We start from the raw sequence: 24,975 nt of genomic DNA, 5'->3' as shown, positions 1-24,975 counted from the left end.
GCTGCTGATGAATATCTCAGCTCTCTTACATGGTCCAAAAGAAAAGCACAATAAAATTGAGGAAAACATAATTGAGAATGAAGTATTATTTGTAATAGATAATTTTCTTAGATTATTTTTATGAGGTTAAATTATATTTCTCTCCTATATAAGGTGTAAAAGAAAATCAAATTTGAAATGAATGATTTGATAATCCTTAAAAATAACTTAAAAATGTGTTGATATTCTAAGCCATTTCTCTAAGATCTTGCTAAGGATACAATCGTGCCACTCAAGAAAATGAGTCTAGCTGGTGCTATTATTTTACCACTTTGATGAAAGACAGTGTCTTCAGGTAGATGTAGCTCCAACTTACTTATTTCTGTGGCTGTAACAGTGATGTTATGCCAAGGAGATGATTCCCGGTCAAGGGCTTTCAAAGTGAAAATAGAACCATTTTCTGAGTGAATACCGAAAATACGGTCCATATCAGTATGCCGATCAACAGAGTACCTGGCAGAAGACAGACTCATAAATCCAGGCATTCTTCTAAGGTTATTAGTTCTACTCTTTCTTAAAGCTATAGGTAATTTCCACAATGATCTGACAAAGACATGAAATGCAAAATGCTAACAACTTTCTTGAATTTTTATTTTATAGAATTGTTATTTGAGCAATTTCATATGTTTGACTCTTTCTACTTACTATATTATCCTATGTGTACTTTAGAACTGTTATTTATACATATGAATCTGGATGGCAGCTGTTAAAGTGAGTTCTTAAGTATCACTTGGTTCACTTATCCTATCGTAGGCCTACTGCAGTGCTTGAGACACTTTAAACAGTAATGTTAAACTTGACTGAGTCAATAGTAATGAATAAATCGAAAGTATGTTAAAAAATACATAACTGTGTCCAGAGTCCTCTATAAGTGAATATTGAGAAGGCTATTATAAAATACATCGCTCTTGAATGTTTTTTTATTCAAGGAATATCCAGCTGAATCAAGGTCTTTCTCTACTCTATCCCTCCAACTTATTTCAAATCAAAATGAAATGTTATATCACCACAGAGTTCTGTGACTTTCTCATCAGGGCTGTATGTGGAAGAGGTCATTGTAAGCTTTGTATCTTATTAAAGATAAGACTCTGCAGTTGGCAAAATAATATCTCCTCTCCCTAAGATGTCTATACCCTAATCCCCAGAACCTGTGAAGATGTTGTTTTACACAGCAAAAGTAATTTTGCAGATGTGATTAAGGTTAAAACACAGAAACAGGGAATTATCCCTGATTATCAAGGTGTGTCTAGTTTAATCCTATGAGCCCTTAAAAGTGGAATGGGAAGACCAGGTGCGGTGGCTCACGCCTGTAATCCCAAAATTTTGGAGGCCGAGGTGAGTGGATCATCTGAAGTCAGGAGTTCGAGACCAGCCTGACCAACATGGTGAAACCCCGTCTCTACTAAAAATACAAAAATTAGCCAGGCATGGTGGCAGACACCTGTAATCCCAGCTACTCGGGAGGCTGAGGCAGGAGAATCACTTGAACCCAGGAGGCAGAGGTTGCAGTGAGCCGAGATGGCACCACTGCACTCCAGCCTGGGTGACAGAGTGAGACTCCATCTCAAAAACAAACAAACAAACAAAGTGAAATGGGAAGGCAGAAAATTGGTTTAGAGAGATGAAACAGAAGATAAAAAGAGAAGAGATATGAAGACTAAGAAGTACTTGACCCATTGTTGCTGGCTTTAAAGCTGAAGGAATGGAGCCACAAACCAATAAAAAATGAACATAGGCAGCCTCTAAAAACTAGGAATGGTCCTTAAGCTGACATCCAGCAAGGAAACAGGGGCCTTCCCCACACAACTGCAAGGACTTGAAATCTGTTCACAACCTGAATGATCAAGGAAGCAATTCCCTGCCTAGAATATACAGAAAGAAATATGGCCCTGTTCACACCGCCCACCTTGACTCTAGCCCAGTGAGACACATACTGAACTTCTGATCTACAAAAGTTCAGACCTATCTATAAGATAATAATACATTTATAGTATTTTTGTGGCAGCAATAGAAATCTAATATATCCTTAAAAGATAAATTTTTGAAAAGATTAATTTATATGAAAGTCCTTCAGTTACATCAGACCATGTTATGCCGTACTAGTTAATTCTTTACATCTTTTTGAGATTTCTGTTGCAGTCTTTAATTGAGCCATATCAGAAAGTGAGTGCTTCTCAAACATTAACATTTAGGTGAATCACATATGAATCCTGTTAAAAACAGAGTTTGATTCAGTAGGTCTGGAGTGGGAGCTGAGATTGTGCATTTTTAACAAACTCTAAGATGAATCCTATGCTGTAGCTCCACAGGCTAGGTTTTATATAGCAGTTTTAGGCCATGGGATGAAGTGATTAGAATAAGAACAGAAACAGGAAAAGCAATGAAAGACAATTAACAGGCTAATTAGCCTCTTGTGTAATCCTCATTTTTCTAGGTATCTTATTAAGGCATCTTATCTTATTATGAACTCCCTTTTGATCAAGTGAATTGGGAAATTACAGCTCCCACTGTAAATCTTAAATATATTCACAGTTTGGTGCTGGCTTTGGCAAACATAAGTAATAGACATTTAGGTTTTGAAACATTATGAAGTACTGGCATTTTTTTGTTGTTGTTTTTCTTTTCTTTTTTTGAGACTGAGTCTCACTCTGTCGCCCAGGCTGCAGTGCAGTGGCGCGATCTTGGCTCACTGCAAGCTCTGCCTTCCAGGTTTCCGCCATTCTCCTGCCTCAGCCTCCCGAGTAGCTGGAACTACAGGCACCCGCCACCACGCCCGGCTAATTTTTTTTTTGTAATTTTAGTAGAGACAGGGTTTCACCGTGTTAGCCAGGATGGTCTCGATCTCATGACCTCGTGATCCGCCCGCCTCGGCCTCCCAAAGTGCTAGGACTACAGGCGTGAGCCACCACACCCTGCCAGTATTGGCAATTTTTAAATTATTGGGTGAACATACATTAACCTAAATTGTATGATTCTTTTGTTTGAATTGTTTATTAAAGGACATACTATTTAATCTATTGTTTAAGAATTATGCTGAACTTAAGGGATCTATTAAGTAAATGGGTCTGATCATAATTTTAACAATTTAATATAGTGTATGAAGATGCTTGCTTAATTTGTTTTCTGCTAAATTTTATAATACAATTATTGCTGAGTCATAGATACTGCTTCAAAGAGAGTATTTGGGCCTTTGGAAAAAAGTTATTGGGTGTCATCTCAGTGGTGGAATGGCTAAAAACTTATATACTTGGTCTCAGGTTTTACCTCACTCCCAGTACATGGAACCAGTTCAGTTGTCTCTGTTTTGTCATTCAATAGGATTTTACAATGCACAACAGAAGTACATGCAAATGATAGTATTCCCTCAGTTTTTCAATAATCATTATTGTAATCTTTTCACATGGTGTTATGAAAAGAATTTAGGCACTTAAAATACACTCATTTGACATACGATTGCTGCCCAAGAGTGGCCTATATTTCTTGGGTGGGAAGTCCTAAGGCGATAAAGGAGAAATAGAAACCTAGATATAAAAATATGTAAAAATGCATAACAGCATATATATATTTTTTATTTTATTTTATTTTATTTTTTTCTGGAAGCAAATGTCATGCTGGCTTTTAGCCAACAATTGTTTGTCAGAGTATTATCAGAGCTAGATCCCATTTGCAAAATAACAATGTAGTAAAATTGAGCATGCAAGTCATACTGAAATTTTTCTTTTAAATCTCTATTTCCAGTTGTGCTAACATGAAACAAAATATTATGTTTCCTACCTATAGGTTTCAACCCTTTCACAATTCCTGATGTGGGCTTTATTGATGTTGGGACCAAATCACTATTATAAGGTTTTTGAGAGAAAAGCAAATAAAGTCATTGGAACAACAAAAATATTTTATTTTCCTTAGCTACACAAATTCTGCTTATGAATAAAAACAAACCTAAAATGTACACAAAGAAAGAGGAAGCAAAAGAACATAATTACATCTGTGCATTGAATGGAGCTCAATTCATAATATCCACCTGTAAATATTTCTCTCTATTGTTGGAAAGGTCAATAGTTAACCATTACCTGCTTATGTCTGAATAGATCTTGGATTTCTTCCTACTGTTTGCATTGAAGGTCAAAGAGGAAAATAAAATTTCCTTTTGTGCTCATTGCTAGCTGCCCTAGAGTTTAGCCTAGAGATTTTGATGATATTTCTATAACTGAGGAATAGCTAACAATTGCAACATGATAAAAATCAAGCTTTGATACACTTGTATCTTTTTTCAGGATCAAAATAGATTTGGGTTTCTGGCCACCTTACTCTTAGGTACAACCTTGAAAGACACTGTTTTTCACTTTAAGAATTCATGAAGGCACTCACAGACGATACAGAAATAGCTCACTTTTAACTTTGACAGCGCCAACTTCCAGGTCTATATTCAAATTTTTGTTTCCAGTGCAAGTGATGTCTCACAATTTGTCAAAGCTCAGAGATAATTTTCTTTTATTTAGCAGCCAAACTTCTATTTTCACCCAGAATAGCACATTCAGATTTACTTATTAATAATAAATACATTGGATTACCACAAATGACCAGAAAGAGCCTGATAAACCCTTAACACAGAACAAAGCTATCTCTATGTTCCAGCAGATGGCCTACAATAACAACAATATTTTATTGGTCCCCCTGCATTGAATTTTGAACAATCAGTTTAAAAAGGCCATTGTCATAAGTTTTGTATAAATACTCTCTGCAGAGACAGGATCCAATCATATAGGCATCAAATAACATGTGAAAGAGAGCACAAGGGCTCTCTTCCCACAAAAGCTGAACTCTGCTTTTCATTTTTCTTATTTGCTTTATATCTTTATGTTCTACCATTAAAAGTCAAGCATGTATCAGATATCTATATTTTTACCTAGCACAAATAATCTAAACTCAATTATAGACACCAGAATAAATGAGTAATATGCAGAAATATGTCAAGAATGCATTCCTTTTTCTCTGCTGGATTCCATATATTTCTTCCACTGACTAAGTCAATTTAGGTAGGACATAATTTGATTTTTACTTTTCAGCTACTGCTTTCCAGAAACATGTTTTCATAGCTGTGACCTAGCCAAACTTCATTATCCCTCAAAAATGAATATTGACTATTAGCTATACAATGACATTATTTATAATTTCATTTGAAAAAATAGTTCAAATCTTTTTTGCAAAGATTAGTGATATTATTGTTAGATTATTATTATTTTACCTTTTGCAATAAAATCAAGCAAATATGAGAGAAGCACCACTATACAGGAATGCACTTACACATTTATTCCAGTTTATTTTGAAGTCATGGACATTTTATTGAGGCATAATTAAATCCCTCACCAGAAAGTTTGTTTTGTTACTTTTCAATTCCACAGCAGTAGAAAGGATCTTTTAAAAATCATTGAACTTTAAATACGTTAAGCATAAAATAGGTGTAAAATGAGGCAACATGTTATTTCAGATCTTGTAAAGCTATAATCAACCCTATAACTTTGGAGATTCGTGATTACTAATGAGGTGAAGCAGAGCTGACAACAGCTGCTAATTGTAACCATAATCTCATGTTGCAAGTGGCAGATGTATTTCAGAAAATATATTTGATGAACAGATTTAATCGTGGATGAGAATTAGTTCCCAATCTTTCCCTGGAAGAATGTTTTTCTGTGATGCTTATCATAGCCTATTTCTGCTCTGAGATCAGTCATCCTTCTAAATTTGATCGTAGCAAACAAAACAGTCCCATGTTACAATGTTGCATTCTTGTTGAATTATTGCTGATTTTTCTTCACACTATAACTGGATATCTAAGGCTTTTTTGCATACATTTTGAATGCTAACAGAAGCCATCCTCTGTGCTATGCTTTCCGGTATGGCCTTACAAATTGGCAGAATTGGAAGTACCATCTGAAGAATACAATTTGAGATTAATTTTGCTCAATATTTTTCCACTCCTTATAATAATCTTGAGATGCTACAGGTGAAATTATAATTGATTATTTCTAGGACTTGAGTACCCTATACAAAACAAAGATTTCTGGATGACCTTTAAACTGAACTTTTTTAAAGCCATTTTTTTAAACACTGGGAAGCAAGTCTGCAAATTTTACTATCAGTCTTTGAATGAGAAATTTTACTTTTGAAATTATATCCTTGGGAAATTATCAGATATAGGAGAGGTTTTATATACACACATGGAAATTATCAGATATGGGGAGATTTTATATGCACATACACACCAAGTATATGTGTGTATGTAAAGATTGTATATATCTCTAATCTAAATATTTATGATGTATAATATACATGATAGTATATCATTTATACAATAGAATGAAATGAAATGAATTTCATTTCATTTTACAATAGAATGAAATGAAAATTTCATTTCATTATACAATAGAATGAAATGAAAATTTCATTTCATTATACAACAGAATGAAATGAAGGCAGAAATAAATAAGTTATTTGAAACCTATAAGAACAAAGACACATATAACAGAATCTCTGGGACACAGCTAAAGCAGTGTTTAGAGGGAAATTTATAGCACTAAATGCCCACAGGAGAAAGTGGGAAAGAGCTAAACTTGACACCCAAACATCACAATTAAAAGAACTAGAGAAGCAAGAGCAAGCAAATTCAAAAGCTAGCAGAAGACAATAAATAACTAACATCAGAGCAGAGCTGAAGGAGATAGAGACACAAAAAAACCCTCAAAAAAATCAATGAATTCAGGAGTAGTTTTTTTGGAAAAGATTAAGAAATAGGTGGACCACTTGCCAGACTAATAAAGAAGAAAAGAGAGAAGAATCAAATAGACACAATAAAAAATGATAAAGGGAATATCACCAGTGATCCCACAGAAATACAAACTACCATTAGAGAATACTATAAAAACCTCTATGCATATAAACTAAAAAAACTAGAAGAAATTCATAAATTCCTGGACACATACACCCTCCAAAGACAAACCAGGAAGAAGTTGAATCCTTGAATAGACCAATAACAAATTCTGAAATTCAGGCAGTAATTAATAACCTACCAACAAAAAAAAAGCCCAAGAACAGACGGATTCACAGCCAAATTTTACCAGAGATACATAGAGGAGCTGGTACCATTTCTTCTGAAACTATTCCAAACAATAGAAAAAGAAGGACTCTCCCCAATTCATTTTATGAAGCCAGCATCTTTCTGATAACAAAACATGTCAGAGACGCAACAAAAAAAGAAAATTTCAGGCCAATAACCCTGATAAACATTGATGTGAAAATCCTCAGTAATATACTGGCAAACTCAATCCAGCAGCACATCAAAAAGCTTATCAACCACGATCAAGTTGGCTTCATCCCTGGGATGCAAGACTGGTTCAATATGCATAAATCAATAAAGTAAGCCATCATATAAACAGAGCCAACGACAAAAACCACATGATTATCTCAATAGATGAAGGAAAGCCCTTCAATAAACTTCAACACCCTTTCATGCTATAAACTTTCAATAAACTAGGTATGGAGGGAACGTATCTCAAAATAGTAAGAGTTATTTATGACAAACCCACAGCCAATATCATACTGAATGGGCACAGGCTGGAAACATTCCCTTTGAAAACTGGCACAAGACAAGGATGTCCTCTCTCACCACTCCTATTCATTCAACATAGTATTGGAAGTTTAAGCCAGGGCAATCAGGCAAGAGAAAGAAATAAAGGGTATTCAAATAGGAAGAGAGGAAGTCAAATTGTGTCTGTTTGCAGATGATATGATTGTATATTTAGAAAACCCCATCGTCTCAGCCCCAAATCTCCTTAACCTGATAAGCAATTTCAGCAAAATCTCAGGATATAAAATCAATGTGCAAAAATCACAAGCATTCCTATACACCAATAACAGACAAACAGAGAGCCAAATCATGAGTGAACTCCCATTCACAATCGCTACAAAGAGAATAAAATACCCAGGAATAAAGCTTACAAGGGATGTGAAGTACCTCTTCAAGGAGAACTACAAATCACTGCTCAAAGAAATAAGGGAGGACACAAACAAAGGAAAAAACGTTCCATGCTCATGGATAGGAAGAATCAGTATCGTGAAAATGGCCATACTGCTCAAAGTAATTTGTAGATTCAATGCTATCCCCATCAAGCCACCATTGACTTTCTTCACAGAATTAGAAAAAACTAGTTTAAATTTCATATGGAACCAAAAAAGAGCCCTTATAGCAAAGACAATCCTAAGCAAAAAGAACAAAGCTGGAGGCATCACGCCACCTGACTTCAACCTACACTGCAAGTCTTCAGTAACCAAAACAGCATGTTACTGGCACCAAAACAGATATACAGACCAGTGGAACAGAACAGAGCCAGCAATAATGCCACATATCTACAGCCATCTGATCTTTGACAAACCTGACAAAAGCAAGAAATGGGGAAAGGATTCCCTATTTAATAAATGGTGTTGGGAAACCTGGCTAGCCATATGCGGAAAACTGAATCTAGATCCTTTCCTTACACATTATACAAAAATTCACTCAAGATGGACTGAAGACATAAACGTAAGACCTAAAACCATAAAAACCCTAGAAGAAAACCTAGGCAATACCATTCAGGACATAGGCGTAGGCAAAGACTTCATGACTAAAACACCAAAAGCAATGACAACAAAAGCCAAAATTGATAAATGAGATCTAATTAAACTAAAGGGCTTCTGCACAGCAAAAGAAACTAGCATCAGAGTGATCAGGCAAACTATAGAATGGGAGAAAATTTTTGCAATCTATCCATCTGACAAAGAGCTAATATCCAGAATCTACAAAGAACTTAAACAAATTTACAAGAAAAAATGAACAATCCTATCAAAAGGTGAGTGAAGGATATGAACAGACACTTCTCAAAAGAAGACATTTATGCGGCCAACAAACATATGAAAAAAAGCTCATCATCACTGGTGATTAGAGAAATGCAAATCAAAACCACAATGAGACACCATCTCCATCAATTAGAATGGCAACCATTAAAAAGTGAGGAAGCAAAAGACGCTGGAGAGTATGCGGAGAAATAGGAACACTTTTACACTGTTGGTGGGAATGTAAATTAGTTCAACCATTGTAGAAGACAGTGTGGTGATTCCTCAAGGATCTAGAACCAGAAATACCATTTGACCCAGCAATCCCACTACTGGGTATATACCCAAAGGATTATAAATCATTCTACTATAAAGACACATGCACACTTATGTTTATTGCACCACTATTCACAATAGCAAAGACTTGGACCAACCCAAATGTCCATCAATGATAGACTGTATATACACCATGGAATACTATGCAGCCATAAAAATAATGAGGTTATGTCCTTTGCAGGGACATGGATGAAGCTGGAAATCATCATTCTCAACAAATTAACACAGGAACAGAAAACCAAACACCACATGTTCTCACTCATAAATGGAGTTGAATAAGGAGAATACATGGACACAGGGAGAACATCACACACTGGGGCCTGTAGAGGGTAAATGGAGTTGAACAATGAGAACCCATGGACACAGGGAGGGGAACATCACACACCAGGGCCTGTCAGGGGTTGGGGGAGCTAGGGGAGGGATAGCATTAGGAAAAATACCTAATGTAGATGACGGTTTGATGGGTGCAGCAAACCACCGTAGCACGTGTATATCTATGTAACAAACCTGCCGGTTAAACACATGTATCACAGAACTTAAAGTATAATTTAAAAAAAAAAAGAAAAAATAAGCAAAAAATAGATAAAACCAGAAGTTAGTTTTTTTTGAGAAAATAAATAAATTTCAAAAAAGTTTTGTCACACTGATCAGGATAAAGTAGATAAAAGTTAACAATATTAAAGATAGCTTTCATCACTACAGATATCAAAAGGATAATGTGAAAATATTTTGAACAACTTTATGTTAATACATTTGACAACTTAGATGAGATTTACAAATTCCCTGAGAGATAAAAAATTAAAAAAAACAGCTCATTAAATAATTAGATAACCAGAATAATTCTGTAACTACTAGAGAAATAAAATATGTAGATACAACTCATATAAAAAACAAAATTACATCCCCAAATATTGTCATTTTTAAATCCTACCAAACATTAAGGAAACATTCTAATTCTGTGCAAACTCTTTCAGAAAATTAAAGAGCATATTATATATCCTACTGTATTCTATGAAGCAGTACTTCCATTTTACCAAATTTAGACAAAAACATTACAGAAAAACAAAACTATAGAAGGTATCTCTTATAAGCATCATGCAAAAGTGACTAAGTGGCTAATTTATTTTACAAAATAAATAGCCTTGGTGACCTAGAAGGGGCATCATGCCTCTTGCAAGGTGCCCAGCATTTACTGAATTCCTAATAAGCAAATGTGCTAGATGAATGAAGAAAAAATAATATGGATTATTAAAAAGATTTGGTCTCATTCAGACTCAAAAATGTTCAATTGTCCAGCAATAACATGTTTCATCATCTAAGTTGATATGATGTCATTGTTTACAGTTTTCCGGTAATGTGTGATTGCACTGAAACAAGTTACAATCAATTACTTCTAAAATGAATGTAGGATTTCTAGCATAAAAATATGGTGCAACAGACACTAAGGAGAAATCAAGACACAACCAACATTGATGATTTTTTTGAAACACGACAAATACTATAAAAAAACAGACACTTGTTGAGCATTTGTAGCTACTGGTATGACCAACCCCTTGTCCTTTAAAAAATAGATGAATACTTTTATTTCCATTTATGTACTGCAGGAAACATAAAAATAATTTACACTCTTTTCTAATAAACCCTCATACAAAAGACACCAACAAGCACTCATATACCATTTCAATAAAACACAAATCTACATTGCTTTGGATATGAACACGCTAGTGCATATACATTGGTGATTGGACGGCTAGATTAATTTTTCATTTTATTTCAAGAGTTTTACTTTAAGCAATATGAACATTTTAATTAAGCATTTTATGTATCATGGTAAAAATCCTGCCAGAGGTAAATAATCTCCAATAATAACAAGAAGGTGTGTTTCAAAATGATGTTAAACAATATAACAAGTACATAATTTGATACTGATAATGTATTTTTTTGAAACAGATGTTTAGTGAATTATACTGTAATAAACCTAAAACTAACCCTAATTTTCAATCTAATATAAGCTCTAGGCATTAACTACACATTGGATTTTATGGACTGTTTCTTAATTACAAAGGTTAACATGTTCTTAATCTCACCAACAAATTAAATCATCATTAAAATATATTTAGTGCAACAAATTGCTTTATGAATTAACATATTTGGATAGTCCTAAAATGAAAATTAAATGGTTATATATTTAGTATTGTGATTATTAATATGCTATATGTAAAGGACAACATGAAAAGAATTTAACCATTTTCCCTAACTAATTAAATGTTAAGCAAAGTAGAATTTTAGATAATTTATTAGCCATATATTTAACAGATTATTGTATTGTCTATCTCTTCAGCTGTCTATATGTTCCTCCACACATCCACCTATCATTATTCATCCCATGCATTAATCTATATATGCCCCAACTATATTTAAATTCCCCTTTGAACAATATATGAGATTCATTTATATTTCTGACATATTTAAAACCTTTAAAATGGTGAAAACTATTCAAAATTTGGAAAGATACGCTATACAAATTAATACTTTTACCTTTCTTATTCACTTAAATGTCATCTCTTTAGTAATACTCTGATATGAGAATATAATTGACATAATATTCTTCAAAAATTTTGATATGTGTTAGGCCTTACTAACAATTTTCAAAAGAAAATATTTCATATTTTCTAGGAAAACATTTTTTTCTAATTTATTTATTTAGTTCCTTATTAATTTGAACTTGTATTTAACCAAGAGGGACAATGAGACAAGGACTACGGCAACAATAAAGGTATTAAAATCATTGACTCTGGCATTAAACTGCCTGGTTCTTAAAATCAGCTTTGCTAATAAACAATGGGCAAATTACTTAAGTACTTGGTGCCTCAGTTTTATCCTCCCCCAAAACAAATTATAATACTATCTACCTTGTACCCAGAGCATTTCAAAGACAGCCAAGCTAAGAATTTGTTCTCTGGAAGTGTTTGGTATTATTACTGTGCTTGATTATACATTGTGCAACCATTTTTTCACACAGTTTGTAAATAGTGATATTATTATATTTCTAAAAACATAATAAATGTTTTCAAAGTACTTACTTTATTAAATTGTTCCTGGCATCTGGATCGTATGCTGTAACCTGTCCAATGATACTGCCCTCCTTTACATCTTCATCTACTTCTATCAAGTAAGAGACTTTAGTGAACACAGGAGGCTCATCTATATCTTCCACAGATATTTTGACCACAGCTGTATCTTTGAAAGGTCCCAGGTGTAAGAATCGTGGATCAGGGTGAGTGTTACTTGCATCCACTCTTAAAGTATAGAGCATTTGATTTTCAAAATCTAAATTCTGGAGTTAAATAACATAAAAGAAATTAGCATAATTCAGAAGATATGACAATGGAAGATGATTTCAAATTTTAATAGCCAGCGATCATGATTATACCAACAATTCTATTTAAATGACAATGATTGCTTCATAGGTATATGAAATAAATTTATAAATATATGTTTTGCCATACACTTATTCACAGAGGGTTAACTTAATATAATGGCATACACATTGAAATTGATTCTCACTTAGTAATATGCTTCATTTTTTTGGTGACAAGTAAATGAAGTATTATCTAATGGATTTATACATTACATATTATCATTATTAAAGTTATGCAGTTATAATCAGAAGAAAAATATAAAATAGAAGTATAGAATAAAAATTATTTCTACTTCAATTATTTGAGCACTTGTGGAGAGTAAGATATGAATAAAAAGTGAAGTAAGGACAATATGAAATGATAATATTGAGCTGTACTATTAGATGTAAAGATTAAGAATGTTCTCCCACATTGCATTGAAAATCGAGGCAACCAATGGAAAACACAAAGCATCTTTAGGTTTTATTTATTTAAATATATCATCACACTTACAATGAAAATATTTTGAAAAGTGCATGAAATAATGATGGCTGTGTGTTTATTTTTTCCTCTATGGAGAAATACAAAACAAGTACCTTGAAGTTTATCTAATTTTAATTTGACTGTTTTCTAGTTTTAGCATGAGCAACTGAGGTTTTAAGTGTCAATTATGAAGACATTTAACTTGCTTGAAGTGATATCACAACTATTCTCATTTATCTGAAGGATAGACAGCATGTAAAAGATGGGAGAAAATAAATCCCAGGCTTTTTTTCCCTTTACTGAAAAGCAAACATAAATTATAAAGCACTCAATGAAAAAATGAAGACAGTGAAAAGAAACCTGTTTGACAGTTATAATCCCTTCCTGTGTATCCTTGTCAGTGATGACATCGAACATGTCTGCACCATCTCCTTCAGCAATGCTATACTCCATTTCTGCATTTTCCCCCACGTCAGGGTCATTGGCTTTTATCCTTCCAAGATGAGTTCCAAGAGGTACAGACTCAGGAGAATTAAATTGATACGTACCTATAAATTAAGTAAGAGCTGTTTTGACATTTCATCTTTATATAACTTTTTTTCATTTCCTCTGCATTTTTAACTTAAATACATTAATTTTAAATAGGGAGAGTTTTTATCATATTGAATTGTAAGCTGTCAAAATTGTATATTTATTAATTTGGAAAAATAATTTATAAAACAGAACACTCTCATTTAGTAAATGAGAAGTGTAAGTCCCAGAAAAAAAAAAAAATTAGAGAATGTCCCAAATTTATTTAGACTATAGATGGTAGGTCTGATATAAGAATCCAGAACTTTTGGCTTAAAAGAACATGAAAAACAATTATTTACTGCTCATCTGGGGCTTTCAAAATGGTCATCACACTTTTTTTTTAACATGTATTCAATTATTTTTTTAAAATGCATTTATTATTTTATTCTAAATCAGGAATAAAAAATAATGCCATACAGACCAATGTTTCTTTTTTTTTGCTGTTTGTTTTAGTTTTAATATCTTTTAGTGGGGCATGGATGTTTGTATTTTTTGTAGGTTCAAGCAAGTGTTATATTGTATTCTGGTAACCCTAAAAGCATTTTAGTTTGTGGCTACCTATTCAAGAGACAATAGAAAAAAGAAAACTTTAATGTTAATGAAGGTCAGAAATATTTTTAAACATTTACAATGTGCTGCAGTCTATACAAGGTCTAAAGGCTTATATGCTAATTTATTTAATCCTCACACTAGTCCTCAAAGGACCAATTTAGCTATATCATCTTCAGGGGCAGGTCTTAAGGAAATTATCCTGCAGACTTGGGAAAGGGAGGATGCAAAAACTAATTCTTTCTGACTTCAAAGTGTATATTCTTTCCTATTTATTTGGTGGTTAAGAATATGAGTAAATAAATTCAACTGCCTGGGTTTGAATTCTGACCACCTGGCCAGTTAGTTAAATTCGCTAAACTTTGATGTCTGCGTCTAAGAAATAAGGATGATAATGATAGTAGTTCACTCATAGGTTTGTTTTATGGGTTACAAAAATTTAGTTCTGGGTCTAGTCCTTAATATTTTATTATTACTCTTATAGTTCCAAAGTTTTGTTAGCATTATTATAGATAACAGAATTACAGAATGTCAAGGCATTAAAAATGCATCGAGTAATACTCTTTATAAAGGAATATGAATGCAAAGATGTTTATGTTATTTAGGCTTATTATTTATGTTCTCAGCAAACTTTATTGTTTTACATATAACATATGAATATGTCCACCATTCAAAGATCAATACAACATTTTAAATATAATTGGCCTGGAAAAATGTTTTACTGTATTGAGATTAGCGATATGAATTTAAGTTTCAGCTTTTAATTGAATATTTCGAAATAGGGGTCCTTATATATTTATTCACTGCAAAATAACAAATTTCAGCAGAGAATGGAAATCTTTTTCTGCAGGACATCATGAAATGCAAAGCATCCATGGTTTAATGTCCGTCCTAAAATGGTGACAACTGAAAGAGTGTTAACTGATGTAATCTTCATAACTTAGTAACAGAGATACTACCAAACTTGAATACGTCTAAAATGCCCTCACAAACATAGTAAACCATAACTCTATGGGCCACTAGGAAAATATAAAAATGATGCTAAATAAGCCCATCTGCATTGATATCTTTAAACTATCAAGAAGTCTGTGTTTCAGAATCAGTTAGATAAGAGATTATAAGTCTGCGTGTAAAACAAGGTAGCTGAGGTAAGACAAGTGAGAGACACAGGATTTGAATCCAGATAGCCAGACATGAGAGCCCACCCTCTTAACCAAGAAGTGGATCCAAAGGAAAATGTTGAGACAATCTCAGTGAATGATGAGAAAGGAAGTCTGGAAAACTTTATAATCCTTCAAAGTTAGAGAAGTTAATTTAAAAGTTGCCGGAGAAGCTTAATACTTTGTTTTCTTCCACTACATACTCCAAAAAATGATGAAAATAATCACCATCACTCTCTATTTGTGGGAAATTGTGATTTTTTTTTTTTGGTAGAGGAATGGATTATGGTTTTTTCTTTATGCATAAACCAATAGCAAAACTACTAGTATGAAATCTGAATATTAAACTTGGCTACTAGTGTATTTGAGAAGTTTTTGGACATGAGATCACTGAAACATTTCTTACTCTGGGGAAATCGAGGAGGGTTGTTGTTGACATCTGTCAGCGTGATGTTCACTGTGGTGGTTCCAGAAAGGCCTCCCATCTGGCCACCCATGTCTTTGGCCTGTATAACAACCTGGTACTGCTCTCTATTTTCTCTGCTCATGTCTGGTAATGCAGTTTTTATTATGCCTTTTGGAAAAAGCAGACAAAAGTTTTGCAATTAAATCGCTGAGTTTTAAAATTAAGCTAGACAAGACTCATTTTACAAAAGTTGATTATAACAAACATAAAATGTCAGTGTATTTAAATATGTCTTTCAATCCATAACCACTTTAAGATAATTCACAGAACAGGAAGGATTTTCCCACGGGCTATTGTTCATGAAATGGGTTTTGCTAAATCAAGGTATTTAATTTTTTTGATTACAAAAATTAACTTCAGCCAAAAATCTTTAGACATATACAGTTGTTTAATTTTGACAATTGTCATATTCAAGTTTTGAGTATTCTCTATGCCACATAATGTGCTGAATCTCTGTGAAATTTTGTATTTAGTGTTTCAAATTTAAACCCAATGAATAATAGTTTAAAGAGCTAAGGGTTCAAATAAGTTATTAAAATAATAGAAAGTTTGCATTTGTTTACATTCAATAATGACAGGAAACAAATAGAAACATGAAACTGAATGAATAATGGTTTTAAAATATTTTAAAAATCTCTAAATTAATTATGCATCTTAATGTATTATACAATAAGAAGTCAGCCAAGTTTAAATGTCGTACCTGATTCTGGGTCCACTGAAAAATATGGCTGTCCTTGCAATATGCTATAGACCACTTTGGCACTATTTCCATAGTTGGCGTCATCTGCATCTGTTGCAGTTACTTGTATAACAGATGTACCTACATGAAACCCCCATCCCCAAACAGAGACATTTACATACTTCCAAATTTGAAGCAATCTTTCTTAAAAATATGTTGCTCTCAGTGTTTTGTATTAGACGATGTTGTATGTTTGAAGAAATTTATTTAAATACTTCCTCAAAAAAGTTACTTTCCTTTCTCATTTTCTATAAACTGAAGTGTTTCTTAATTTTTTGTTTATCTAAGAAAAAGTATCAAAATATATTATCAGTAAGGTGAATATAATAAGACTAATTGATGCATCACATTTTTAATTGATTGGAAGTGTTTTAGGGCAAACATTCTTAAAATGAATATAACACACATGAAATTTGTAATTAATACATTTACCACTAACTGGAAACATGTATTTAAAAGATAAATCTAACATTTTTTAACCTGCTGCTGCTTTTTATTCTGGTATATTTGACTGTGAATGGTAAATAAAATAAAAAAATAAAGAGACAATTTCTATGAAGAAATAAACCAAAATGCTGTAAAATTGACCTGCAAGATATTTTTTGTTCCCAAGATATACCTAATTATGAAGGGCCTATGCCTCTCCTTTAAATATAGATAATATGGTTCTTATGATTACCCCTATTGATATGCTGCATAATACTGGTTATTTGCTGCACATTTGTAAATCATTATTCTCCAAAAGAAGGTGTAAAGTGTGTAATTCTGTGTCACATGCAATACTGCAATTTAACCTTACTATCTAATTTTATATCATTAAATTTAAATTATGTTAAATTTTGTTTCAAATCTTTCAAAACATAAAAGTGCTTTAAAAGCAGGGATCAGCATAATAAAATATATTGATGAATTTTTAAAATTATCTTTTCCTGAATATCCATAAATATTCAAAGCATGGTTCTGACATCACCCTTAACTGAAGCCTACTAGCCTTGGACAAAGCTAGATTGTAGGACATTGTTCAGTATATTTTACATAATTTCTAAAAGTTTGAGTCTGACTCTTACATACATTTTAAAGATTTTGAAAACAGGAGGAATTCCATATTGGCCCTACCACCTAATTTAATAGCCCACATACATTACACACTCAATAACTTGTCTAATTGAATTACGGTGGATGTTTCTCAAATGTTGCCTGTATATGTGTATGCCAATTCCAAAAATTAATATATAGTAATTAAGATCAATATTAACAGCTCATTTCCTGTCAATATGTTTGAATGTTAACACATCAAATGAGCAAGGCTTTTTAATGTTTTCTCAAAATTAATTAGCATAACAATGACAACTTGAGCTCATTCTCTTGAGGCCTCTGTTTTCTCAACTGTAATGCAATTGATGTGTCCTGTGAGTGAATGGAAACATTGCATATTTACTTAATCCATCCCAGCTGTAAGCTTTTATCATTAAAAAATTATCCACCCATGTGTTCATTAGATGAAAGCAAAAATGATAAAGTGATTTACATTCCCCCCACACAAATCACTTTATGATGTGCAGAAGTTCAACAAAGTGTTTTTTTTTTAATTTACATGTAATGTCCTCTTTATATAACCCTATGTGATATATATTAGAATAAGTGTGGTTTTCACAATTGGAGGTTACTGAAATATGAATTATTAAGCATTACCAATATGCTGAAAATACAAGTAGTTCGTTCATCAATTTTAGGACATTTCTTGAGTTACCCATTTTATTTTTCTTTTAACATGAACATTATTGTAAGCTTTCATAATGGGTACAGGTAAAAACAATCTTTTATATTTATTTGACTCTTTCAAATAATATTTTTGTGGAATTTTAATTTCGATTATTAGCTCTATTAGTCGGTAGATGATCTTTGAAGTTACGCAAAGACGCTTAACAAAGAGAAAGAAGTTAATATAAACAAAAGGAATAAACTCTATGATGTGGCCAAAAAGCTAAAAGCACACATAAAATATTTGTTCCACCTCTCAGAGCTCTGGTAATAATTAAGAATGCTTTTAAACACTGGTAGTCACTGACAAAATATCATTGATATGTTATTTTTTAGCAAACTGAGAGACAGTGTGTTAGATTATAGGGAATAAAGAGTTGTAGTTTTTTTCAGAGGTGTAATTAAAAGTTAAAAGCATTTAGTAATAAAATTAAATAGAAAATGGTTTATAGGTTTTATATTAATTTCTTTCTTTTTTTTTTTTTTTTTGAGATGGAGTCTTGCTCTGTAGCCCAGGCTGGAGTGCAGTGGCGCAATCTCGGCTCACTACAACCTCTGCCTCCCGCGTTCACACCATTCTCCTGCCTCAGCCTCCCAAGTAGCTGGGACTACAGGTGCCCGCCACCAAGCCTGGCTAATCTTTTTTGTATTTTTAGTAGAGACGGGGTTTCCCATGTTAGCCAGGATGGTCTCGATCTCCTGACCTCATGATCGCCCACCTTGGCCTCCCAAAGTGCTGGGATTACAGGCGTGAGCCACCGTGCCCAGCCATTTTATACTAATTTTATAAATGTTTCTTTATAGAGACAAAATAAAAGAGAATACACATGGATATTTACATCCCACTAAATTTTCCAAAATATGTATAATTTTTATTTGTTCTTTAGTTATTTAAAATAAATATTTTATTTTCATATTAAAGATAAAAATATAGTAAGTAAAATATAGTGAAACTTGAATGACAAATTTATATATTGCATCTCATATCAAAGAGCTGAACACGATTTTGAGACCATTATTTTTGCAATTCACATTTTTATGAGTTTTGCATATAATATCTTACTTTAAATAGAAAATATGTTAAGGAATCAAAGAAGTTTACTGTAATTCTTAACTCATTATTTACTTAACTGTATAACTAATAATCTTTAGGAAAAATTTCAAAGACTCAAAGGCTAATTCTGTGATAGTAAATCATGAAGAAATGTTAAAGCTGATAAATAACTCGGTGGCTAAAGATTTCGGGGAACCAAAAGCATTCCTCTGGATATGGGAGAAAAATTCATCAATATAATTATTATTATAATTTAAAGATAAGAAAAGTTTAGATTACACAATGTAACCAAGTTATGCCAGTTGGTCTTACATATATATTTACACATCATATTAGAGGAAGTTAAATCAATTCATTTTATTACACTATACAAAATAAACTTCATATATAAAAGAAAAAACATCCCTCTATATATTTGTGCCTTATATGCAAATATGAAAGTGTTTTGAATCTAGTGTTTGAAATATTTAAAATCGCAAATGTAAATGACCCCAAAACCTAGGCCTCGTATCTATTATCCATCTATCTATCTATCATCTATCTATCTGGCATTAATTATCTCTCTCTATAAACTTACAATAAAATATTTGTATACAAAGATTACTTAGTCAGTATAAATGTTACTAATTTAAACAGTTTTCTAGACACAGATAGTATTGAGAAGGGGAAATACTGCCTTTATTCTTCTTTAACAAACAGCAACTTTGTGGCATGGTAATGTCAGAAAATATGTATCACCGCCTATTATGTTGTATAACATGTAAAAGCTTTCTCTCTCACACACACATTCTCTTTATCTGTATCTATGTATATCTATCTATCATCTGTCTCTTTCCATATGTCTGGAGTGGTTGATAGAATGGTAAAACCAACTAAAGGTTAAAGAAACAGAATCACTCTATGAACTAGAGGAAACAAAGAAAAGAGGTGAATAGTATGGGCTTTTTCCTGCCCTGTAGCCTAAGGCCTGTCTTTAGAGCACTGTAGAAAAGAGACTGGAATATTTTGACTTGGTTCAATGTGAGAATAAGATAATGAAAGTTACAGAAAGTGAAAAAGGAGTTTATTCTTCACACCTCTCTGGTTTTGACAGAGTCAACTGTTTTCTTCTGCCATAGGGCGATGACAGCCACTAACTTGAGGAGCAGGGGTAAACAGTGCCCTGCTCTGTAAACATAAATGTTTGTGCTGTGGGGGCCACTAATAAGAGAAGTAGGGGTGATGTTTTCAGACAGTGTCATGGAATTATAAGGGGTCCATTAATTCGATGTCCAGGAATTTAAATCATGCTTTGTTAGATATAAGTTTATTTTACTGTGAAATGCAAACTCTTTAAGGGCAGAGTCCATATCTAGTTTGTTCAACACTTTATACTTAAAACCCAGCAGAGAATCTAGTGCAAAATCCTAAGAACTAACTTTCACAGAATGCTTAATGTAGACTAGACATAGTTCTCAGCACCTGACTAGTTTTTATTACTTAATCCTCATGATACATGTGGGATGTGGGCCTTGGCGTACATAGAAGTTGCTAATGACCACAAACCCGGTATGTGATAGAGCTGGACTAGGTCTAAGTCCATTATAAATATATTTGGTCAAGAATTTTCTTTATAAATACTTTACCAAACGGCCTATCTCTCTGGTGTTAGAAATACAATTGGATACATTATTGAATCCACACATAGCAAACCTCTGGGACATGAAGAATTCATTGACTGAGTTATTTTTGTTGTCTGTAAAAAATTACAAAGGGATTCCTGGTTGGGGGTCAAAGTGTTAGGAGGAGGACTGGATAGGTTTTTGAGAGTGAAGGTGGGGGATATTTCCAGTCACTGAGAAAGGAAGCATCCCCAATCACCAAATTTACAAAACAAAAATTTGCCTAGGTGAAGACGAAAGCATGCACATGAAGCAAGTTGATAGAAAATATTTAATCAATAGTGTAATGATCACAAGAAAAAAAAAATAGAAATAGAAATGGAAAACACAAAACATTGTAATCGAAGTGTATCCCATTATCTTTAAATATATATCTTTGTATATCTTCCAGATTATATGTTCTGATTAGAATATGCTAGTGTATTTCAGATTTCATGAGTTTATTGGAGTCATTTTATTTTAACCGAAAATGGGTTGGACATTTGGCACTAAAAATCCAATGTGAAATATGGCATATGATTGTGACAGACAGAAACTGAAGCAGAGGGAAACAACAAGGGAAGGAGTTGGTAAGAGAGAAGAGGAAGAAACAAATACTTTAAGAAATAAAAATGAATGGAAATAAGGAGTAGATAAATAGAGATCAACAGAAAATAACATTGTAAAGAAGAGTAGGGCAATAATAGAGAAATCTTATTTTATTCCATAAGACTCTATTTCTTCACAAAGCTAATACTTGCAGTTTTTAACTCTTTGATTTAAATGAAAATATCTTGTACTATCTGAAAATAATTTTAGAATTAAATCATTGTGTATTATTAATAGATGTATTCTTAATTCTTTGATTATGCATCAGATTTAACTGTTAATATATGGGATACACAAGGCATGACAGAGTTCCTAAATATTACTTGTTAGTTTTCCTATGTAAATTGGTTTATTTGGATACATAGGAGTAAAGAAAATCACACCTGCAATAATTATAATAAGTTAGTCTTTTATTTTCCTTTAAATAAGGTAGGAGAGTTACAATAAAAGATCAATACAAGTTTAGGAGGTAAAATACATCTACTTTTTATTTAGACACATTTATATGGTTATATATAGTGATATATGTGATTATATATAGTTTTATATATATACAGATATATATAGATATGTATGTATTAAAATGCAGGGGCTTTATCCCCTTATATTCTTATTTAGATTTAATTTAAATGAGAAGGACATTTGATTTAAAGTAATAAATAAGAAAGATACTAATTTACAGGAGTTACTCACGATTGAATAAATTAAAAGATTTCCAGACTAGATTTTGAATAATAAATAATAAACATAACTATTTAACAGAGAAAAATAGTAAGACATAAAATTGTCCAGCTATCTCTGTGATATGGTTTGGCTATGTTCCCACCCAAATCTTATCTTGAATTGTAACTCCCACAATTCCCAAGTGTCACGGGAGGCCCTGATGGGAAGGTGATTGAATTATGGGGGAGGGTCTTTTCTGCATCTTTCTCCTGAGAGTGAATAAGTCTCAAGACATCTGATGGTTTTAAAAACAGGAGTTTCCCTGCACAAGCTCTCTTTCTTTGCCTGCTGCCATCCGTGTAAGACATGATTTGCAACTCCTTGCCTTCTGCCATGATGATTGTGAGGCCTCCTCAGCCATGTGGAACTGTAATTCCATTAAATCTCCTTTTCTTCCCAGTCTCGGATATGACTTTATCAACAGCATGAAAACAGACTAATACACTCTGCATCTATTAATTTTTGTTTTTCTTTTTAAAATTAGGCTAGTAGTAACTTGGCCAAGTCAGTTTAATTCTTCTGGGCTCATGTTTTTGTATTTATTAAAATAGGCAATTAAACCAAGTATAGTATCTTCTGCATATGCATATTGTATATAATATATTATACATTTATATTTAGGTAATGGAAGCACATACAAAGTTATAGGTGAACCAAAGTGGAAGCAAGTAATATAATGTTAGTATTAGTAATGAAGAATAACAATTGTCTTCTACAAATAGGATTAAAATTTATCTGTATTCTTAAATCTTTATTTTTTAGTTCCAAAAGCTGCAGCCAGAGCCATACATCTGCCTGCTACTATATCCTTGTCTCATTTTGTGGGAATTCTAGCCAGGTGGTGAATGCAACTGACAATGGCTCAAATCCTTGTATCTGCAACCTACACTGATCCGAAGTTGTACTCCTTACACTTTAAAGCTTATGTAAATGAAATATAGATTGCCTTACAGAAAGAGAGTTTGTACAATATAAACTACAAAACATCTTTCATGCATAAACTTATATATTGTATATTTTATTATGAGTGATGGAACCAGTGAAGGATTCTAAAATATATACATATATGTTTGTGTGTGTGTGTGTGTGTGTGTGTGTGTATTTCAGTTCTGATATTGTTACTCAACAAATATTAATAGAACCTAGTTGTATTAGTATTTCATATGAGACAAAATACATTGAATTATGTATACAGGTGACAAATAGTAATACACAGAGTAAAATATAATAGTCCATTAAGTATCAGAAAACAATGTAGGAGAAAATACAGGTTATGTGCGATTAAATATCAATAGTCTCTGATAGGGAAATACTTGTTTTTTCAAAAAAGTGGGGTACTTCTTTGAAATATTTTGTGTATTCACATTTAAAATAATTATTCTTAAAGTTTCTCATATTCAAATATTTCCATTATCTTAATTATACTTTTTACTTTTCTAGGTATGTCAAATCTTTCTGGGAAAGGATAAGTGAAAGTTTTATATTGTAAGGTTTCAACATATCTGGTAAAATAATATGTACACAAGAGAAACGATAATATTTTACAAAAGGTACTAACAAAAACAGAATTACTTTAAAATAATCATCAATGGGAAGTTGATGAGTGTAATTTTATATGTACCTTAATCTCACATATAAACCCATTTAAAAAAACATGGTATGTGTCTAAATTAGCCCACTGGTCGACCTATACAAACCAATCTAGCACTTTCCATGCAACTAAGATACTAAAAAATATAACAGGAAACATATCCACTCATTTTTTGTATTAGAGCTTTATGATTTCACAGGACTCCTGTCTAATTTGATAAATTCCTTTTGTTTTATTAGAGTGAATACCTGAAAGTGCTATTTCAGTTCTATTTAACTGTGTTTTCCTCAGTTAGATGACATTTCATTTGAGGTGAGAATAAATACGTTTTTAAAAATTCTTGGTTCTTCCTGCTAAATATCTCACATAGTTAACATTTTACATTAAACATTCAGTAAAGGTGGATAAGTTTGTTTCTCCTTCTATAGAAATTATTTTAGACTGAAACATATATTAGTTATAAGAATGTCAAAATCATACACTGAAAACTGGTTTTGAAATAGTATTCAACTAAATTGTATCAAATTTGGGAAATTGGCTGCAGATCTTGTAAATTAAGTTTATGTCAGTTATTTTAGAAATATTTTTATGATGTGAATCAGTTCTCATTGTTTCATTAACAAACCTAAACCTTTTATATTAATAGAGTTAAATGTAGTCATACACATATAAAACTCTGCACAAGTGGTATCTAAAATGGTGGGCAGCCTTAAGAAGTAGTAGTGAAACAATTATTTTCAGTTTGCATAAGGCAATGTTCAGTGGTAAAATGTGCACAAAAATAACATAAAGAGACTTGCAATCTTGTCATGATGCTACCAGGTTATTTGATCTTAATTCAGTTGCTTAATCTTTCTGAATCTTGAGTTTCTAATTAACAGAATAGGGATTTAAAGTTCTATTTCTCATGCCTACCACATAAGTTTGCTTTAATGATCAAATGAGAAAACACTTCAGTAGAAATTTGCCAAATGCAAGCATTGTTA

At 32.5% G+C, this 24,975-nt stretch overlaps 1 protein-coding gene across 1 annotated transcript in view; it reads right to left on the bottom strand.

Moving 5' to 3' along the window:
* CDH9 (cadherin 9) overlaps window positions 1-24,975 on the bottom strand; it is a 168,196-nt gene that overhangs the window by 19,486 nt on the left and 123,735 nt on the right. Inside the window, exons 4-8 of the mRNA XM_003809055.5 lie at window positions 16,573-16,692; window positions 15,813-15,980; window positions 13,485-13,672; window positions 12,324-12,577; window positions 356-492 (exon numbers count right to left, since the gene is read on the bottom strand). Of these exons, the coding sequence (XP_003809103.1) occupies window positions 356-492; window positions 12,324-12,577; window positions 13,485-13,672; window positions 15,813-15,980; window positions 16,573-16,692 (867 nt within the window). The remainder of the gene's footprint in view (window positions 1-355; window positions 493-12,323; window positions 12,578-13,484; window positions 13,673-15,812; window positions 15,981-16,572; window positions 16,693-24,975) is intronic.

Source organism: Pan paniscus, chromosome 4, assembly GCF_029289425.2.
Source record: "Pan paniscus chromosome 4, NHGRI_mPanPan1-v2.0_pri, whole genome shotgun sequence".
Lineage (NCBI taxonomy): Eukaryota > Metazoa > Chordata > Mammalia > Primates > Hominidae > Pan > Pan paniscus.
Note: the sequence above shows the minus strand (reverse complement) of the source record. Positions and strands in the feature narration are given on the sequence as shown.